The sequence below is a fragment of the Peromyscus leucopus genome, chromosome 5, assembly GCF_004664715.2.
Source record: "Peromyscus leucopus breed LL Stock chromosome 5, UCI_PerLeu_2.1, whole genome shotgun sequence".
NCBI lineage: Eukaryota > Metazoa > Chordata > Mammalia > Rodentia > Cricetidae > Peromyscus > Peromyscus leucopus.
This window is the reverse complement of record NC_051067.1, coordinates 69603727-69621625: the sequence shown is the minus strand read 5'-3', so window position 1 is coordinate 69621625 and position 17899 is coordinate 69603727. Positions and strand designations below refer to the sequence as shown.

At 37.8% G+C, this 17899-nt stretch overlaps 1 protein-coding gene across 2 annotated transcripts in view; it reads right to left on the bottom strand.

Moving 5' to 3' along the window:
• Nucleotides 1–788: 788 nt before the first annotated feature.
• The window catches only part of Plxdc2 (plexin domain containing 2), a 401580-nt gene continuing 384469 nt past the window's right edge, over nucleotides 789–17899 (bottom strand). Inside the window, exon 15 of one of the 2 annotated variants that reach the window (XM_028870488.2) lies at nucleotides 789–5611. In XM_028870488.2, coding sequence (XP_028726321.1) covers nucleotides 5495–5611 — 117 coding nt within the window. In that variant the 3' untranslated portion in view covers nucleotides 789–5494. The remainder of the gene's footprint in view (nucleotides 5612–17899) is intronic. The other variant, XM_028870489.2, reaches the window with a different exon arrangement.

Below are 17899 nucleotides of genomic sequence, written 5' to 3'. Positions count from 1 at the left end.
GGAAATGATGTCTGTCTTCTTACAGAACAGCTGCAGCACACCCAAAGGGTACCTGAAGCCTTTTGAAAGCACTTGTGGCTTCTAGGGTTTAAAACCAATGATGCTCATCATTTAAAACCAGCAACAGAAGTATCCACACAAGAGAGGAAAACTTCCACTCAACAAGAGTTCAAGTGAATGGAAAACTTCCTGGACCAGGACACCTTTGAGATTTTTTTTCTTCGTATCCATTAAGCTGTCAGCTCATTTAAAAAAGAACAATAGTTCTTTGAATTAAAAATTGATAAATTAATACCTTTCCTATTTGCAAAGTTGTGATTGTATTGTTATATTTAGTTCCTTGAACTTTTCATTTATATTTGTTAATATTTAAATTCTCCTCTCTCTCTCTCTCTCTCTCTCTCTCTCTCTCTCTGTGTGTGTGTGTGTGTGTGTGTGTGTGTGTGTGTGTGTGTGTGCATGTGTGAAAGTGCTTATAGAGAACAGAAAAGGATGTAAGCTCCTCTAGAGCTTGAGTTACAGATAGTTGTAAACACTCTGGGTACTGTGAATCAAACTCTGGTCTTCTGAAAGAGTAGCAAGTGCTCTTAACCACTGAGCCATCTCTCCAGCCACCTAAACTGTTTACACACACACACACACACACACACACACACACACACACACACACACAATTTGTTTTCCTATACCACAAGATCTCCAGAGTAACTTCTAGTAGGTGCTTAACATATAGTAAAATTAATTGTGTGGTTCAATGAATGAACAAGTAAAAAGATGAATCAAAATACTCTGTAAAATGTAAAGTGCTTTATAAAAACACAATAATATGAGTATATCATAGGCAACACCTCTAATCTCAGAATATTTCCCCATAAGACCTTCTTGGGACACAAGTTTCCAAATGGTTTTCATGAACAAGTAAAAACTGATCATCTATGTTGTAGAAACTCTTCAATAAACAGTATTAGTTTTCAAATACAATTGAGTAGAAATGAAACAAAGGCAGAAGAACAGTTAAATGACAAAGATAAATAGCATTGCTAACCTGATGACCACAGCTGAGAAGATGGGAGAGGGAACACATAAGGACCCTACAAGAGATGGAATTTGAAATAGAATAACAGCGTTTTTAAGATAGTAACAGGATACATGAAGGTTGTTTCATACTACAGTATATGATATAGAGAGCAAATAAAGTTGGTTTTGTCATGGATTATGACTTTAACCTGTTTGGTTGTCTTAATTGCTTACAAGAAATGCAAGCAATAACAATTGAAACAAAAAAGACCAATTGAGAATTTTAAATTCAAAACCCACTTTGACAATAGTGAGAAAACTATTGTTTGTATTTAAGCCTTGATTTTCTTATCAGTAAAATGAACAGGTTGTATGAGATGCCTTCCCACATTATATATTATATGAACATGAGCATTTTTAAGGTAATTTTATTCCTTTTATAAAGTCTTCATTTGCAGAATTTACATTAAAAAGCAAGTCTCCATCATATTTATATTTTAACTTCATAGCTCCTTACATTTGTAATAGAAATAAAATAAATATGAGATAGCTAATATTTGCAGTACCATTTGTTTGTTTTCAAAAGAGCCTCTGCTAAGATCCTCAGATTCTTATTATTGTAAAATGTAAAGCATGCAAAAAGGCAGAAAAATAAGAGGCACCAAGTGATTCCACATCAGAAAGAGTCCAGGCAGTTGGAGGAGACACAGCAATTGGGCAAATAAGAAAAAGAGCTAGGAAAAAAACATGAACCAAAACAAAACAAAAAAATGGACAAAAAAATTCAAGCAGTTTTGCTATGTGCTTTGACACTTTCTCAAGAATGTATTGCCTTGATTGTCTTTAGTTGCTTTTTGGAATGATGGACTATTCTTACTTTGTGTGCAAATTGGTGCTGGCCCTACAGATGTGCTTTAAAGATTGCATTGATGAATGGTTTTGAAAGTCTTTACATCTGTATAATCAGTCTGCAAAACAATCTTGCAAAAAAGACGGGATAACATATTTATTTTTTTTTCCAACTTGAAAATTGAGACTCATGGAAATTGAAGTAATTTTTCCAAGAAAACACTATGAAGACACAAAGCCACGTCAACTACTATTCTTTTCATTTCTCTATGAGGCTTCTCTCATATCACAAAAAATATGTTTGAATGTGTCTAAGAGATATCATATTTCCTTCCTTCCTTCCTTCCTTCCTTCCTTCCTTCCTTCCTTCCTTCCTTCCTTCTTTCCTCCTTCCTTCTTTCCTTCCTTCCTTCCTTCCTTCCTCTATTTCCTTCAAGAACAAGTAGTTCAATTGAAACATTATAGTAATTTATAGTAAAATTTTCTGCAAAATTAGAAATGTGTGTATCCCACAATGGTAGCCATGAGCCAAATACAGCTATGGGTCACTTTAAATGTGACCAGAAGTTTGAATATAAATTGTATTTAATCTAAAAATCACTAGCCATAATTGGCCAGTAGACATAATAGTAGACAGCACCTCTCTAGATTATACATTTGAGATATCTAGAAACACCCTAGAAACCTTACAGAAAAACATTTGTGCTCAATTGCCCTTTACCGTTAACTTTTATCTTTCTTTTTGTTAGTGTACCTTAAGGTCTCAACCATTCACAAACAAGCCAATAGATGGCATGTGCCATCAGGTTGGTTGATTAGTAACTCTGACCCCTGATCATTAATTACTCTTACAATTAAGGTAAAATAGCTAAGTTCCTTTGCAGCACCATTTCCCTGGTTTCTCCTTAAGGTTGTATGCATCCCACTGTTATTATTCTCATAAGAACACCATTATCATTCTTTTTTCATGCTCACAGAATGTTGACTAAGGTACTTGTGTCTACCCTTTGTAATGCATAATTTATATAAAGTCCACAATACTGGACTCCTTTTTGAAATTTCTAGAAACCCTATATGCCCTTCTTCTGAAGCAAACAGGATTCAAGAACAGACCAGGAACACAAACAGAATTAAAGTTTCATAGAGCAAATAGACTCTATCAATATTTTTGTGGATTCTTACAAAGCAGAACTTCTTATTCTCTCTCTCGGTTATCTTGGAAAGTTTCCACACAACTTAGAATCCTTCTTGCTTCCAAGTCTCCCCCCTACCCCGCGTTACTTGGTGCTTTGATATACTGAATAATTCAGAGGGTCTTGTGTATTTGTTTAAGAAAATTATCAACTGTTTTAAGTAAAATAAAATGGAAGAGGAGCTTTGAAGGATATAAGAATAATATTACTACATGTTGAAATTATGTTAGGAGGGAGATATAGATGCAAAGAAATTTACGTGGCTGCCAATTCATTGCTGCTTGTAGGAATTACGTTAGGAGTGAGATGCAGATGCAAAGAGATTTATGTGGCTGCCAATTCATTGCTGTTGGAAGCCATGCTTATTGCCAAAGCTCGTGAAAGCATCCTTATCTTATCCTGAAAGGAAAGTCGTCCATGTGCACTTTAGGTGTCTGTAGAATGCCAGCTGCACCAGTTACATCGGCGAGTCATTTGGCTACTGCTTTCTCACCAAAACTATACCAACAAGAATGAGCTGAGATATTTCTTATAACTTGAGCATAACTGGGGCACAGATTGTCATCACATCCTACAATCATGTGGCTCTCCCATCTCTGTTTCCTGATACTTTTAGCTGAGTTTAGGGAAAAGTGACCACCATCAAGTCCTCCAAGGTGGAAAGCAAAATACATGTGACAGAAAAGAGTCCTCGACTATGTAAGAAACTGGGGAAGATAACGTGACATTCTGCTAGAGGATGGATGCTGTCCAGTGTAGACATTGTACACAGATTATAAACTGTCAGTGAAGTGCTACTGTTCAGAATCTTTGCTTTGTGAGACTTGAATCTGCAAATGTTGTACTTTGTAAGAACCAGGACTTTTTCTTGGCACAGAATGCAAAGGTTTTACAGGTCAAGTGATTGGTGGAATACTATGCCACGGTACCTGAACTCATGTTTAGATATATGGTTTACCTGAACAACTTTCCTCCTCAATTGGTGCATTTCCTTTCCTTAGTTAGGGGAAATTTTCAAAATTTAGATTGCAATCGGATTATAAATGAGAACTCCACTTAAGGGACATATACAACTGCTTCTTTGAATCAAGGAGCGAAAGGGTTGGTATGAATGAAAGAGTGGATCCAATAAGCAGCAAAATAATACATGCCGCAACTAAATGAACCACTTCTAGAAGTGACATAAAAATATTCTAATATTAAGGATTATCTTACAATGTTGTGGAAGGAATGCAGTGATACATCTTGCATTTGTTTTGTCTTGATGACAAAATACACTCTTTAGAGCCACAAGAGCCTGCCTTGTGTTAGTTATAAACAAAATATATTTATATTTATATATATATTTATGTAACTACTATGTGCTTTAAAGAAAATTGCTGCGTGATTCAGCAGGGTTATTTCATTCTTTTTCCCCCCTATCACCAGGGATATGTTGACTTGAATAGTTTCTTAGACAGGAATTGACAATGAAATGTGTTTGTCATACAGACATGGTGATCTTAAAAAAAAGGGGGGGTATTCAAAAATCCCTTAAGATATTTGTCTCAAAAAATGATCACACAGTTCTCCCTGTTATTTCTGTCTATTTCTATTAGCCAAGAGCAAATGAGGCTTCATGGGGCTCCAGGTGGGAGAGGAGACGGTGCCTCTGAAAATGAAACTCACTTTATTCTTAAATGAGAGAATGGAAAACCTCACTGGCTATGCTCTCCTCACTAGCCCTTAGCTTAACATTTGGAAACTGTGTCACAGCTCACAGAAAGGGTGTTCATTACCAAGGAAGAGGCAGGCCTAGTGAACTTTTGAATAGATAAAAGATTTATCTTGTGAAGTAATGAACTTGCTGGAACAACTGCATCTAGAGCAAAAAATAAAATCCTTTTGCTGAAAGTCTGTTTTGGAAAAGAAAGAAAAACCTCCATTTGTGTTTGGTTTTTGCTCTCCTGTGAGCAAGCAAATCTTGGAACATTCATCATCGCTCTTTCCAGTGAAAGCATTCAGGCTTTGGAACATGGTTATCTTTGAGACATCAGAGAAGAACATTTGAACCAAAGGTATAGATCCCTTGTGAACTAAAGCTTTATTTATTATCATTATTCTTTCCTTGATCCCTTTGCAACCCTGCACCTAAACCAAAAACATTGTCATCTTGTCACACTTCTGGCAAGTCCACAGATGTTCCTCGTGAACCATGGATGCCATTCTACTAGGGAATCTTATAGTCAGTGTACATGGTGTCTTGTACAAGTCTGAGTTTTCCTTTCAATGTTCCTGGGCTGGGCTCGTCCAGAAATCTTGTCTCCCTTCTGGCTACAGCAGTTTAGGGTTCCTTTGTTGTGGCTGCGGGTGTGTGTCTGTCTGTTTTAAAGGTATAAGCAAAGTTTAGTCTTAACACCTGTAAGCCAGTACTGGTGCTGCTCTGTTCTAAAATTTTAGCACTGCTCTGATACAATAAAACCTTCTTTCTCTCCAACTGGTTCAACTTCTGCATAGGCAGGATGTCCTGATCCTCTTCGAAACTTCATTGCTGGCCATCTGCTTGGGCGTCTCTAAAATGGGAAAATGCAAAAACAATGAGCATTACAGTGAGCTATTATCATCAACAAATCTACATTTACCAGGCTATGGATGTTGCTCAGTTGGTAGAGTGCTTGCCATGTTAAAGATGCTAGTTTCGATTCCCAGCATCATGTACATCAGGTACAGGCGGCACATTCCTGTAATCCCAACTCCAGGGAGGTGAAAGCAAGAGGATTGGAAATTCAAGACCAGCCTGTGATATATGAGCTTCTGTTTCTCTCAAAAAATATTTTCTAAATATTCTAGGTTAACTTACCAATGCATCACATTAAGTGACCTCTTACAACAACCACCATTGCAATCAATATGTTCCCCGCTTAAGGTCCCTGAGCTCTGGGCTTGAGTCTACCAACATCCAGGAAGTAGCAGTCTATTGGCCACACCTACTCCCAAGTTTCTCAAAGGCAAAGTTTAATGCATGCCATATAATCATTTATGTCTGAAAAGTGCCATATATAACAAGATAAACTATGATTTTAATATTTATTTACTTAAATTTCTGGATTTGCCTACATGAGCTTATGTGTACCACATAAATGCAGGTGCCCACAGAGGCAGAAGAGTGCAGCTGATCCCCTGGAAATGGAGTTATAAGCAGTTGTGAGTCACCTGATGTGAGTTCTGGGAATTAAACCTGGGTCCTCTGAAAAAGCAATAAGTGATGTCCATCTCTCCAGCCCTTAAAATTCATAAAAAAACCAAAACAAACCAAAACAAAAACTCCACATTTTTGTGAGACAGAATTTTACTATGCAGCTCAGGCTAGCCTGGAATTTGTAAAATGGCTACCTCTGTCTTCCAAGTGCTGGGTTAAAGGTGTGAACTTCCATAAGTAACCCTGATATACGGTTCTCTTTTCTAGAAGTCAATACCAATATCACTTCTTTTGTCATCAATTCACTGAAAAAGTAAGGTCATAAAATTATCCAAACATTCTTATGGGTGTGGCTTCAATTAGCCGTTAGATAGCCTAGCAAATATGATAGAAGAAATACCACTCAGTCATAAGAAATTGTTTATCAAACTAAGCACATAAATATGACTTTTATGGTCAAACATTAAAGGTGTCAAATCTGAAAAACGGGACCCATCATCAAAGGTTGTAAACAAATTTAAGCCTATGAAGTTAATACTGCTTGTTAGACACTAATTCCAAAACATGGGCTATCTGTATTGACAAGAGGAGCCTTACTCTCCAGTGCCCTGTCTATCAAATAAACCCACTGTGATTTCTAAATAGATGTGCTGAAATGAATTATTAAGTTACAGTCACAGAAGACACTAAAATGCATTTCATAGCCACAGTGATGCTAGAAATGATTACTCCATTTATCAAAGTGCCCGCAATTTTGGTGTAAATAAGGCAATAAATATTGAGGGAATTTTATTTCTGTGTAAAGACTTTTAATGCAAAAAAGGTTAAACATCAGTGTACATATAGTGGCCCTTGGTATCTTGCTAGATTTGCTAATGACATGCCAACAGCTATGATTAATGGCTGAGGGGGAAGTATTTCACATCAAGCAGGAATGAGTATTAGCTTTATGTTCTGGAAAAAAGCGCCAACTGAGGTAATTACATTCTGCTTATTAATAATACTATGTGCTGTCACCATAGTACCATGTGGTCAGGAAGTCTGATGTTTTTTAGCTGATTATATCTCATGAGGTAAGTGACACTGAATGATCCTTGCTACTCAAAAGAAAGCATTAAAACTACTATGCAGAGTAGCACAAAGCAGAACAAGGCACCTGCAGTGGGTCTGAAGATCATCTTTGATGGACACATGCTGAGTCTCTCTACAGGTAGGTACTGTAACTCATGGTTACATTATATTTTAGGGAAAAGACTACATGCCTTGGGGGTCTAATGTACAGTTCCCATTTGGTTTCCATGACTTCAGAACTGGACTTCTCTAAAGCCATGGCTTCCCCAGGCAAGCAGCATTGTTAATTCCTTGCTACATATCTATTTTCTAAAAGGGAAAGATGGATAACGGCCTCTGGGTCCAGCTGGCAATGGCAGTACCACAAACTCATTCTCAGTCTTAGCACCTAAAGATGTTATGCTCAGGGAAACGATTAAAATGATGTACAGGTGACAAGCATCTGATGATGGCACTCAGGAAAGTTGTGTATCAGTAAACTCTCCTAAGTCTATCTTTATTACTTATGCTAGATGATCATTTACGTTATCTACAAACTTGCAAAACTAGGAAACAACAGCTGAGATTAACATGAAATCTATTTACTTACAAGGTTGATTTGCCCACTATCTAAATTACTTCTTAAAATTTAATAGTTTACACATACCTCCACCAACATTTCTGGACATGATTTTACTTTCATCTTACTCTTAAAGCACAACATCATTAACAACATCAGTAGTCTTGATATTTTGTAAATTTTAGTTAACTTTCTTTTATATGAAAAGACTGGGATTGTTGGTGGTGTTTATTGTATTAAAAGTTCATCACAGAGTTCAAACAGTACAAGTTCAAAACAGTACAAGACTATTGGGCAGGGCAAACACAATACAAACTTATTTTCAGAAGTTATTGTTTTATTTTCTATTTTCTAGTGTGAGGAAATGAACCCAGGGCCTTGCACATTCTGGGCCAGTGATCCATCTCAGAGATTGACCCAAACTATTTTCAGAAATTTTTACATATCTTTAAAGAATATTTTACTTGATTTATTATCACTCATTTTAGAAACAAAATCAGTAATACCTAAGCAAGATTTGGAATCCCTTGAGGTCCTATCTCACACATGATTTAATTATCTAGTTGTTCATCACCCACCTATATTTCATTAGTAAAGATGAATAAAATGGATACAATACAACTAAAAATTATTCAAGATATTTTCATTTATACAAAACTAAAATCTTATATTGTCTTCTTTATGCTTAATTAAAGGAGATGGCATTTCTCATAATAATATGTTAAAATACATACAGGTTAAGTACTTATAAACTGAAAACTCAAAACCTGAATATTTGAAATACTTTTGTAGCACTGACAGAATGCTACAAAAGAAAAACTTCACACCATAAAAATCTGCTTCATGAATGAAATTGGAAAAAAATATGATATCACCTCCAGTATGCACAAGATATGTATAAACCAAATCAAGCTGTGTTTGGAATATAATAAATTTCTTCTTCTTCTTTTGTGTGTGTGTGTTCTTTCACAGTTCCTTGATGCCTCCATTTGATGACTAAAACTGCGAAAGAAGAGTGAAAACTTTGCCAGCAACTTGCTGTCCTTTTAGAAGACCTTTACAAAGACATAGACAATGTCATTCCATATCACATAACAACCACACTATGGTAAATAAGTCATGTGATGTCTCTGGATCTTGGTTTTTCCCATATCTAAACTGGTTTCTAATGTCTCCAAGCATCTAGGATCTTCATTCTTGATTTCCTGTTTCACTTTAAAGTTCAAGGGAAGATAGTAACAACAGCAATAATAATATCTCTGTGCTCTGATTATTTAGTTATCATTCCTCCTGCCTTGGTTTATTATAGAAATCCCAACTGTATGGGGAATTTACGTTCATTAGTCTCCCGTGAAGTTGTTGTTTTGTGCTGTTCTGAAGCTGTTCAGCTGTTTGAAGGCAGATAATGTTAACTGTGACATTAACTGGATGAGAAAGAATTCAGATCTCATAGAAAACTGTTTAGTGTTGGTGCTGCAGTGTGAAACATATCCCCAATGGGCTGGGAAGGGCATGGGCAGAGCAGTCTAAAAACCAGGGCATTATCTTGCCCCTGCTGTGAATTCACAAGTTTGACTAGTGAGAATCAGCCATGTTGGGATGGGATCCTTTGAACTTCTCCCTTGAATCCCAGACATTGCCAAATCTACTACTGTCTTTTAAGAATGACCAGTTCAAAGTGTTATGGGAACTGGCAGAGACCACAGGATCACTTGCTGGCAAAACAGAGTATATGCTGAAACCCCCAGCTTCAAACCAGAATCTAGGGAATCCATTAGAGATAAGATGCCTGCAGGGTAGGATGCCTGCAGACACAACGGAGTGCCATGTGTGGGTAACCTTTAATTTCATTTCTGAGAATTTATGTGATTAGTCACATTCAGGAGAAAATGTTCACAGTGGGCACTGGGGTAAGTCAGGCAAGCAGGAGCTCTCCTTAATTACTCCTTCAGTACTATTAATTGAACAGTCATCCAAATGGTCTCAATGGTCTATGGTGAGAAAATTAGTGCAAATATCCACAAACAAACCTGTAGGGTGCACTCAGGGGTGTGCACAAAACCACGGCTGGAGACCTATCCTCAGGTGCACAGAGCAGATAGACAGGGCTTTCTGTAGGCTTAAGTAGCCCTGGAAAAGGAGATAATTGGCACTTATGTTAAAGAAAAGGATAAATGTGAAAGTCATGGGCCAGATAGAAGACACCTGTATATGTAACCGTCCTTGATAAGCAGCCAGTTGGGGTCAGCCATTTTATGTTGCTTTCCTCTGTGAGCACAGGAACTGTACAGTGGTTAGAGTTACCTTCAAACACAGGGCTCAGGCAAAGCCAAGTGCATCGTTTTGTTATGTTTCCTTATCAGAAAAACAAAAGGAACTAAAGTACAGAGATTTTGGTTTCTACTTACTCCCCTCTTAAAAGGCTTTCAAAGCCCTAGTCTCTTTTCATTAATACAATCTCACTAGCTCTCACTGGGCCCTGAGGAGCCTATGGCTGCCTCCTTCCTTCTCTTCCTTCCTTTCCTCCTAATTAAAAATATTTTATGATTTCTTTCTTTAAGCACATTTGCAAGCTTTGTATTTAAATCTTCATATCTCAATATGAGCCTAGCAACCACAAGGGAGCCTGTTTGCAGTCTGGGAGGCCTAGGAGTCTGCATTTCTAATCAGTTTCCAGCTATGGCTGCTGTATCATAAGGTATCCCCTGAAGAGGAAAGGTCATGGTTCTGGAAGGTTTCTTCAAAAAGGAACCCCCTCAAAATGAGTGGAAGAATATGAACTTTAACCTCCTGTACCCAGCACAGAGATCTACCAGGAAATTAAACACAGTTTTTGTTTTTGTTTTTGTTTTTTCCCAGTCATATTGGCTTTTCAACATTTAGCTTTGGTAAACTTTGGCTGGGGGAAAGGAAGGGTATACTTTTGTTTTTCATACCTTGAAACATAGTCATTGGCAATTCCCCTTATTCTGTGTTGAGCATTTCTTGGCTTAGCAAGTTATGAGGCTGGAGTTTCAAGACTTAACAAATAATTATAAAAAAACACCAGTTAAATCTGAATTTCAGATAAACAAGTCACTTTTCAAATTATGTTTAATTCCACAAACTTAAACAAAAAATGACTCATTCTTGTTTGAAATTCAAATATATTTAAGTGTCCTGTATTTTATTTGGCAACATAGCCGTGTAAAAATACTGGCCTTGAGTTCCAGCCAATGAAACTTGCCATCTAATTAAAGTAAAAGACTTCTGTTTGAGGCTGTGTCTCTGCCTCATGGACTATAGGAATTTTTTTTCCTTAAAAAAATGTATTTTACATTAATTTTCTAGAAATGGCTATGAATTGCCAGCAATAACTCAATATCTATGTGACTTGATTCTTGAGTGTTTTACATATTTCCTGTTTTTCTGACTTTAGTTTTTCATCATTTGGAAGTTATATATTATATATAAATTATAAAATTTAGAATTCTCCGTTGTCCTCCCCCACTGTGTGTGTGTGTGTGTGTGTGTGTGTGTTTGCATATTTGTGTATGTGTGTGGTCTCCTCAGAGGCCAAAAGAGAATGTTGCACCCCCTGGAGCTGGAATTCCAGGGGTTGTCAGCTGCCTCAAATGGGTGCTGAGAACATAACTTGGGCCCTCTGCAACAGTACCAAGCACTCTTAACTACTGACTCAGCTCTCCAACACAGAGTTCAGACTCTTCCATGTGAGAAATAATGCTTTCAACACCTAATTCTCAAACACTTAATGCCTTATTTTCTTTCACTGTGAAGTGGTTTCCAAACCTGAAATTAAAATCACTGTGGGAGGTGAAAGGAAGACCGTAACTGATATTGAGAGACCCTGATGAGTTCACTTCAATGCTCCAAAGCAGGACTCAAGCAAGCACATTTGATAGATAATCCCCAGAAAGCCAGTGTTAAACACTTCCCACTATCTTCTCCATCATCCATATCAATCATTTCCTTCCCTGAAACTGTCTGGGGCAGTCCCCCAATAAGGAATGCCACTTAATTCATCATCCTTACTTATACAAACCATCCATTTCTGTTTATTTAAAAAAAAAATCAGTCCATATGCTCATGTACAGATTAGAAGTCACTTCTTACCCAGCTGTGCTATTTCAGATATTTCCTGGTATTCTATCAGCCTCTCTCGATGCACTTTGGAAACATAGCGGTCACTTCTGTGGATACATTCTTGTGGTATCTGTCTATTTGTCCTGTTCTCTCCAGATATCCTAAAGGCTAATGGCCACAGCTGCTGGACTCTGAAAGGTCTACAGCAATGGAGTACCAAAGACAATTTACACCTGGAGTAGACCCTTTTTTTTGTAACACTTGTGACCTAACATTCCTCCTGGGAATTATCACAAAAGGACATGGGCTAAATATGAAAACTTAAAAAAATAAAATAAAAATTACTGCTCTATCTTTCTTTCTGTTGCTGTAATAAAACACTTTAATGAAAAGCAACGTAGAGGAGGGAAGGATCCATCACTAAGGAGAGGTCAGAGCAGGAACTCAAGGTAAGAGCTAGCAACAGAAATCACAGAGGAATGCCGCTTGCTCCTTATGCTTAGTTAGCTTCCTTATATGGTACAGGACCATCTATCTATGGATGGTGCCACCTCCAATGGGCTGTTCTCTCCTCTAGTAGTTAATAATTAAGAGAGATGCAGCCACATGTCAGTCTAATTTAGACAATTCCCCAATCTAGGTATTCTTCCCAGATGATTCTAGGCTGTGTGTGTCAAGTTGACAATGAAATCAAGCTAGGAAAATTATCACATAAAATAAGAAAGTAGAACTGAATGTGTAGTCTTTGACTAACAGAGAAAGGGACATGAAGGAGTATTGCCAAGTGAGTGAACTCCACCAAACTCAGAGGATGGTTTGTCCCATAATAAGTGAACCAAATGCTGTAAGTCCTGTGTTCTCATCCATAATATTGTAATGCCAACAGGTTTCTCTGAGTCTACTTTTTAATACAAGTGTACAAAGTAGTTTCAAGTGGGCTGGAGAAAACTCTGTGCTTGAGACAAGTGTCCAGGATCCTAAGTGCTTCAAACCCACTCTCTAAATGAATGCTTGCCACAAAGTCAGCAACCAAGTATACAACTGCATGTTCCTAGGATTAGCATCCATGTAACAGTCCATTTACTTATGGACAAAAATTGAAACTATGTTAAGCCGTCATTCACATCAACATTATGTTAAGAAAACCCAACAATAGCAGAACCTACTCTTTAACAATTAGTTTTGGAAACTTGTTTTTTTCTAGCAGGAAATATTTTTTCCTACTACAGTTTAGAATTTCTGGCATATAGTACTATTTAAAAGATAGTCTTATTTTAATTTTTACCCAGCAGTGCACCCTGAAAACAGACAATTCTCCCTCTTAATCTCCTATACCTGGAGCAGGCAAAACCTTAGGCTAAAATAAAAACAAAATGGTATAGACAAGGAGAATCACAATGAGTGTTGGTGATAATTTGCAGAAAGGTTATTCTATTGTATAGCATCTATATTCTTGAGTGATATGCTCTGTTCATGACTCCCTCATTCACTAACAGTCTTTTTGGTGCCCTAACTGGGCATGATTATAATGACCAAGGATGAGTGTACTTAGCCACACACATCTATTACAAACACACTGCTACACTTATGGCATATACATTGTGCTCAGAGAAAGTTATTCATTTGCATCTAAAAACTTAAAGGGTTAAGCAATAGTATTACCCCAAACCACACATGTAAGATTTGAAACTGTGTAAGATCAAGTACCCCCTTGATACAATATATGCTATATGTTTCAAGGAAAAGCCTTTCATCTGAAGTTGAATCAATAGAAATGGTTCCATGGACAGAATAACTATAAAGATCAGACAGAATGAAGCTCCCCAGTGATGCACCACACACCCCTGCTACTTGGGGGACACATTCCTGGTCTTTAGAAGCTGTTAGTCCCAAGTTTTGTGTAATTTGTCTCCTTCGGCAACTTCAGTAACCTTTTCTATCTCAAGTTTTCTTCCAGATCGTTTTGAAATTATTCACTCCTCCCTTGATCATTTGACCTCACACAACCTCGTATCAGAGCAGTCACCTCAGAATCTTAATGTCACATTGACCTGTACTGCGTCCATATCCTTTGGCACAACATGGACTCTCAACAGTCTCTGCCACCCACCCAGCCTCTACCTCATACCCTTTTGGCCTCGGAGAATTTTATTCCTTTCACGAGTTGCTCTCTTATCTATCTGACAAGCAATTCTAAGTAAACCTTCATCATCTTTATCAACAATTATTATCTATTATATTTTCTGATTCCAGACTCTAAGCCTCTACATTAGTGTAGAAAAAGTCAGATTTCCAGCTTTGCCCAGCACAAAGAATGTCACTATACCTTCAGGTAGGAAGTCAGAATATTGTTTGCCAGTGGCATTCTCACTGCACACCCGGGACCCACCCCTTCAGCTCCCAGAGATTACCACCTGCTCTTCTTCAGTCCTGTACAACGCAAACCTATTTCTGCCTAGACTGTATGCTTTCTTCTTATCCCAAATCCTCTTCTCTGTTCCATACTTTTTTGTGTGCCCACTATTCTCATCTCACTTAGGAAGTGACCTATTCCTTCCTCCTTTGCACACACTTCAGAACTCTTTCATTCTCCCCGTCCCTTTTTCTTCCCTCCTCGTCCTTCCCCCTTTCCTCCCCATAGCTTTTACTGGGTCCAGACTGATCTCCAATGTGTGAACCCCTGACCATGCCCAGCATCCTCTCTTCTCCTCTCACATCCCTGCTGCACTTTGGGCTGCTTCGGAGCTTTCAGTTTTCACCTTCTCTCACATCTTGTTTTTTCTTTCCATTTAAGCTGGTCCACTTTACTGATCTGTAAACAGTGAATATTAGTGTGCTCTACATGTCATATCTGAACACACTAATCTCTTCTCAGTGGGGTTTTATTTTTCCCCTCAGACTTCCTCTTCCACCATTATCATTTCCATATTTCTCTCCTGACTCTAACCTTCATCTCTTCTTCTTTGGTTGCTCCTGTAAAGAGGCTGATTTGGCCACACACTCAGACCCAGCTTGCCTCTAACCCTTTACTTTCCTTCCTAAAAACATCACCTTCTGTTATGTCCATTTCTCTTACTAGAATATTTAATTTCCTGGTTAATTGCACTCCACCTTTGTAATTATCTCCAAGTCCTTTCTTCCTCATTTCACCCAGCTAATGAGACAGTCAAGAGGTTCCTTCTTTACCACTACAGACCTGTAGGGGATTTAGAGGTTGTATAACTTCTTGGAATGTCAGTCCCTCTATCTATAACAGTTACTGTGCTCATTGAAGAAACAGTGAGCATTCAAACAAAAGGATTGCATATACTTTCAGATGGGCAAATGAAAACCTTAACTCTATCTTTAGAACTAACCCCATTCCACCTCCTCTGTAAAGGCCCAAATTCAGCTCAGCAACCACCTCACACAGTCTTTGACAGAATCTTTTAACTGTCTTCTGAGGGTTCTTAATCACCACAAGTGGCTGAGTAATAATTTGTCATCAGACAGGCAATTTACTCTACAGAAAAGTAATTTGCTGTGAGTGTGGAAACAAGCCGGCTCACTACTACCCAGTGACTGGGCCAAGGGACAAGACAATGCTGCTGTGGTCATAAATGTTCTAGTAAAATCAAATGTGAGTTAGTGCCACTTGCTTCAACAGAAAGGGGCCAAGTTCCTCAAGAAACTGCTCTCATAAAGTTATTTGTGTTGGGAGCACCGAAGTGTTTCCAAGTCAAGAGAAAGGGAGCTGGCAGGTTTGGCTTTCATCAGCTTTGACTGCAGGGATGGTAAAAGAAGAGCTATTCGCTACCCTAAAGTAGTTGTGCACTTTAATCCACATTTTAATCACACAATTGGGCAACAATCTCATAGGATAGTTTAGACTATCAAATCTGTGAGAGGACACTATTTGAAAATTTAATGTGATGTCTACCAGCTAGACTAGGACAAAAATAGATTTCTTGAAATGATCAGTATATTTTGACATTCTTTAATTTGTATAGCTTTGATTGAAATTAACATTCTAGCACATGTTTTATCTACTTAAGATTTAATGGTAATTGCAGTAATCACATGCAACAATAATTAGAAAATTATACATATGATACATTGTTTGACTACAGTAATCATTTTTCTATGTATACATACTCAGTGTTTTTTTTGTGAGTGTGTTTTTTAAGAGAGCACAGGAAACTGGGAGGGGAAAGTGGGTGAGGGAGAATAACTTAAAGAGAGGGAATGGGGTAGATTTGATCAAAACACATTATATACATGCATGAAATTTTCAATAAAATGAATTATATATTATATATACATACATGTATCTATATATACATATAATTTATTTTAAGAAGTAGTTGAAGTCAAGTGTGGTACCCTATGCCTGTAATTCTAGCACTTGGGAGGTGGAGGCAGGAATTCCAGGCCACAGATGGCTATATGAGGCCCTTTTTCAAAAGAGAGGTGGTCGGGAGATAATTATAGACATTGAACATACAAATTCTTCCCAACTCTCTTCTTCTTCACCTTTATAGAAATGTATTTTTCCTCCGTAATATCTGTGGTCCCCATTCTATTCAATTTTTATTCCACTTGGTGAATTTTCTGCTAGTGTGTGGCACTGCCAGACAGTGGAAGTTGAGCCTTCCCAGTAACTGGGACCTCTTCATGCATCTCTATAAGAGTGTTACCAAAGCCCCTCCACTCCCTGCAGCTGGAGTGCGCACTTGTCCCTCACTGACTCACTGCGACTCCTGGTCAATGTCTGTGGTTATTCTCTGGCTCTCCTGTTGACAGACCAGCCAGGTCTCTGCTTCCCCTTCCCTTTTCCCCCACAGTGATAAGACTACAATTATCTAAGGCAAATGCCTGCATTTGGCCTTTACATCATTAGCTGGTTCTTTTGTAAATGTCTCCTATTGGGTTATGATTTTGATATGCAATTGTTCTTCGGGTTTTCATGTGGGAATTTGGGGGAAAGTATGCTGCTACATTCATTGCCAAAGTCCTGGAATCATTCATTAATCCCAGCTTTTGATGCTTAAAGATCTTTTGTATTTATCATTAACCACATTATGAGTATCTCTATGTGATACTTTGTAAATTTGTTTTGGTACAATGATAATTTAATATTTTATTATTATACTAAAAATGTTACATATGATAGTTTAATATTTTATTATTAGACTCATCTTTCATTTCTTTAAAAAACATGGTTATATTTTCCTGAGATAACAGACCAAATGAATATATGCACGTGCTCTCTCTCTCTCTCTCGCTCTCTCTCTCTCTCTCGCTCTCTCTCTCTCTCTCTCTCTCTCTCTCTCTCTCTCTCTCTCTCTCTCTCACACACACACACACACACACACACACACACACACACTTCTTGGAGTTCAACAAAAGATACTGTATTTCCTTAAGAATCATGGAGGGTAACTAAATAGTTGCAACTTTTTCTTAGTTCTTCTTGATCAAATTCGATGTAGTTGGATGTAAGTCATCTACATCAGCACATGGAGTTTAGTCTGAGGGAAGCAGGAGTGAAGACTGTGCTTGTTAAGAGACTGGATGGGAAGCACCTTTACATGATAAAGACACAAAGATTACTGATGCCCAATAAGACCAGAGTGGGGAAAAATATCACTGTTAGCTTCTGAAAAGAAAATTGGGGTGCAAATATTTAAAAATTCCACAGGACAGCTTGGCAGAGAATATGAGAAGGAAGGAAACTGAGGTGGAGGTGATGATGTTGGAGTGGCCAGTGCTTACAAGGTAAGATGACCACAGAGTGGCCAATCCCAAAGCAGTCAAAGCTCTAAAGAGAGCAATTTAAGAAAAAAGGAAGGAAAGATAGAAATGTAAAGAAAAACAGAATGTGGATGATTTGTAAGTACAGAACTCCACACAGACTTCTCCTACCTCATCAGAGAAACCAAAGCTCCCAACTCTCTGTGTCACAGTAAA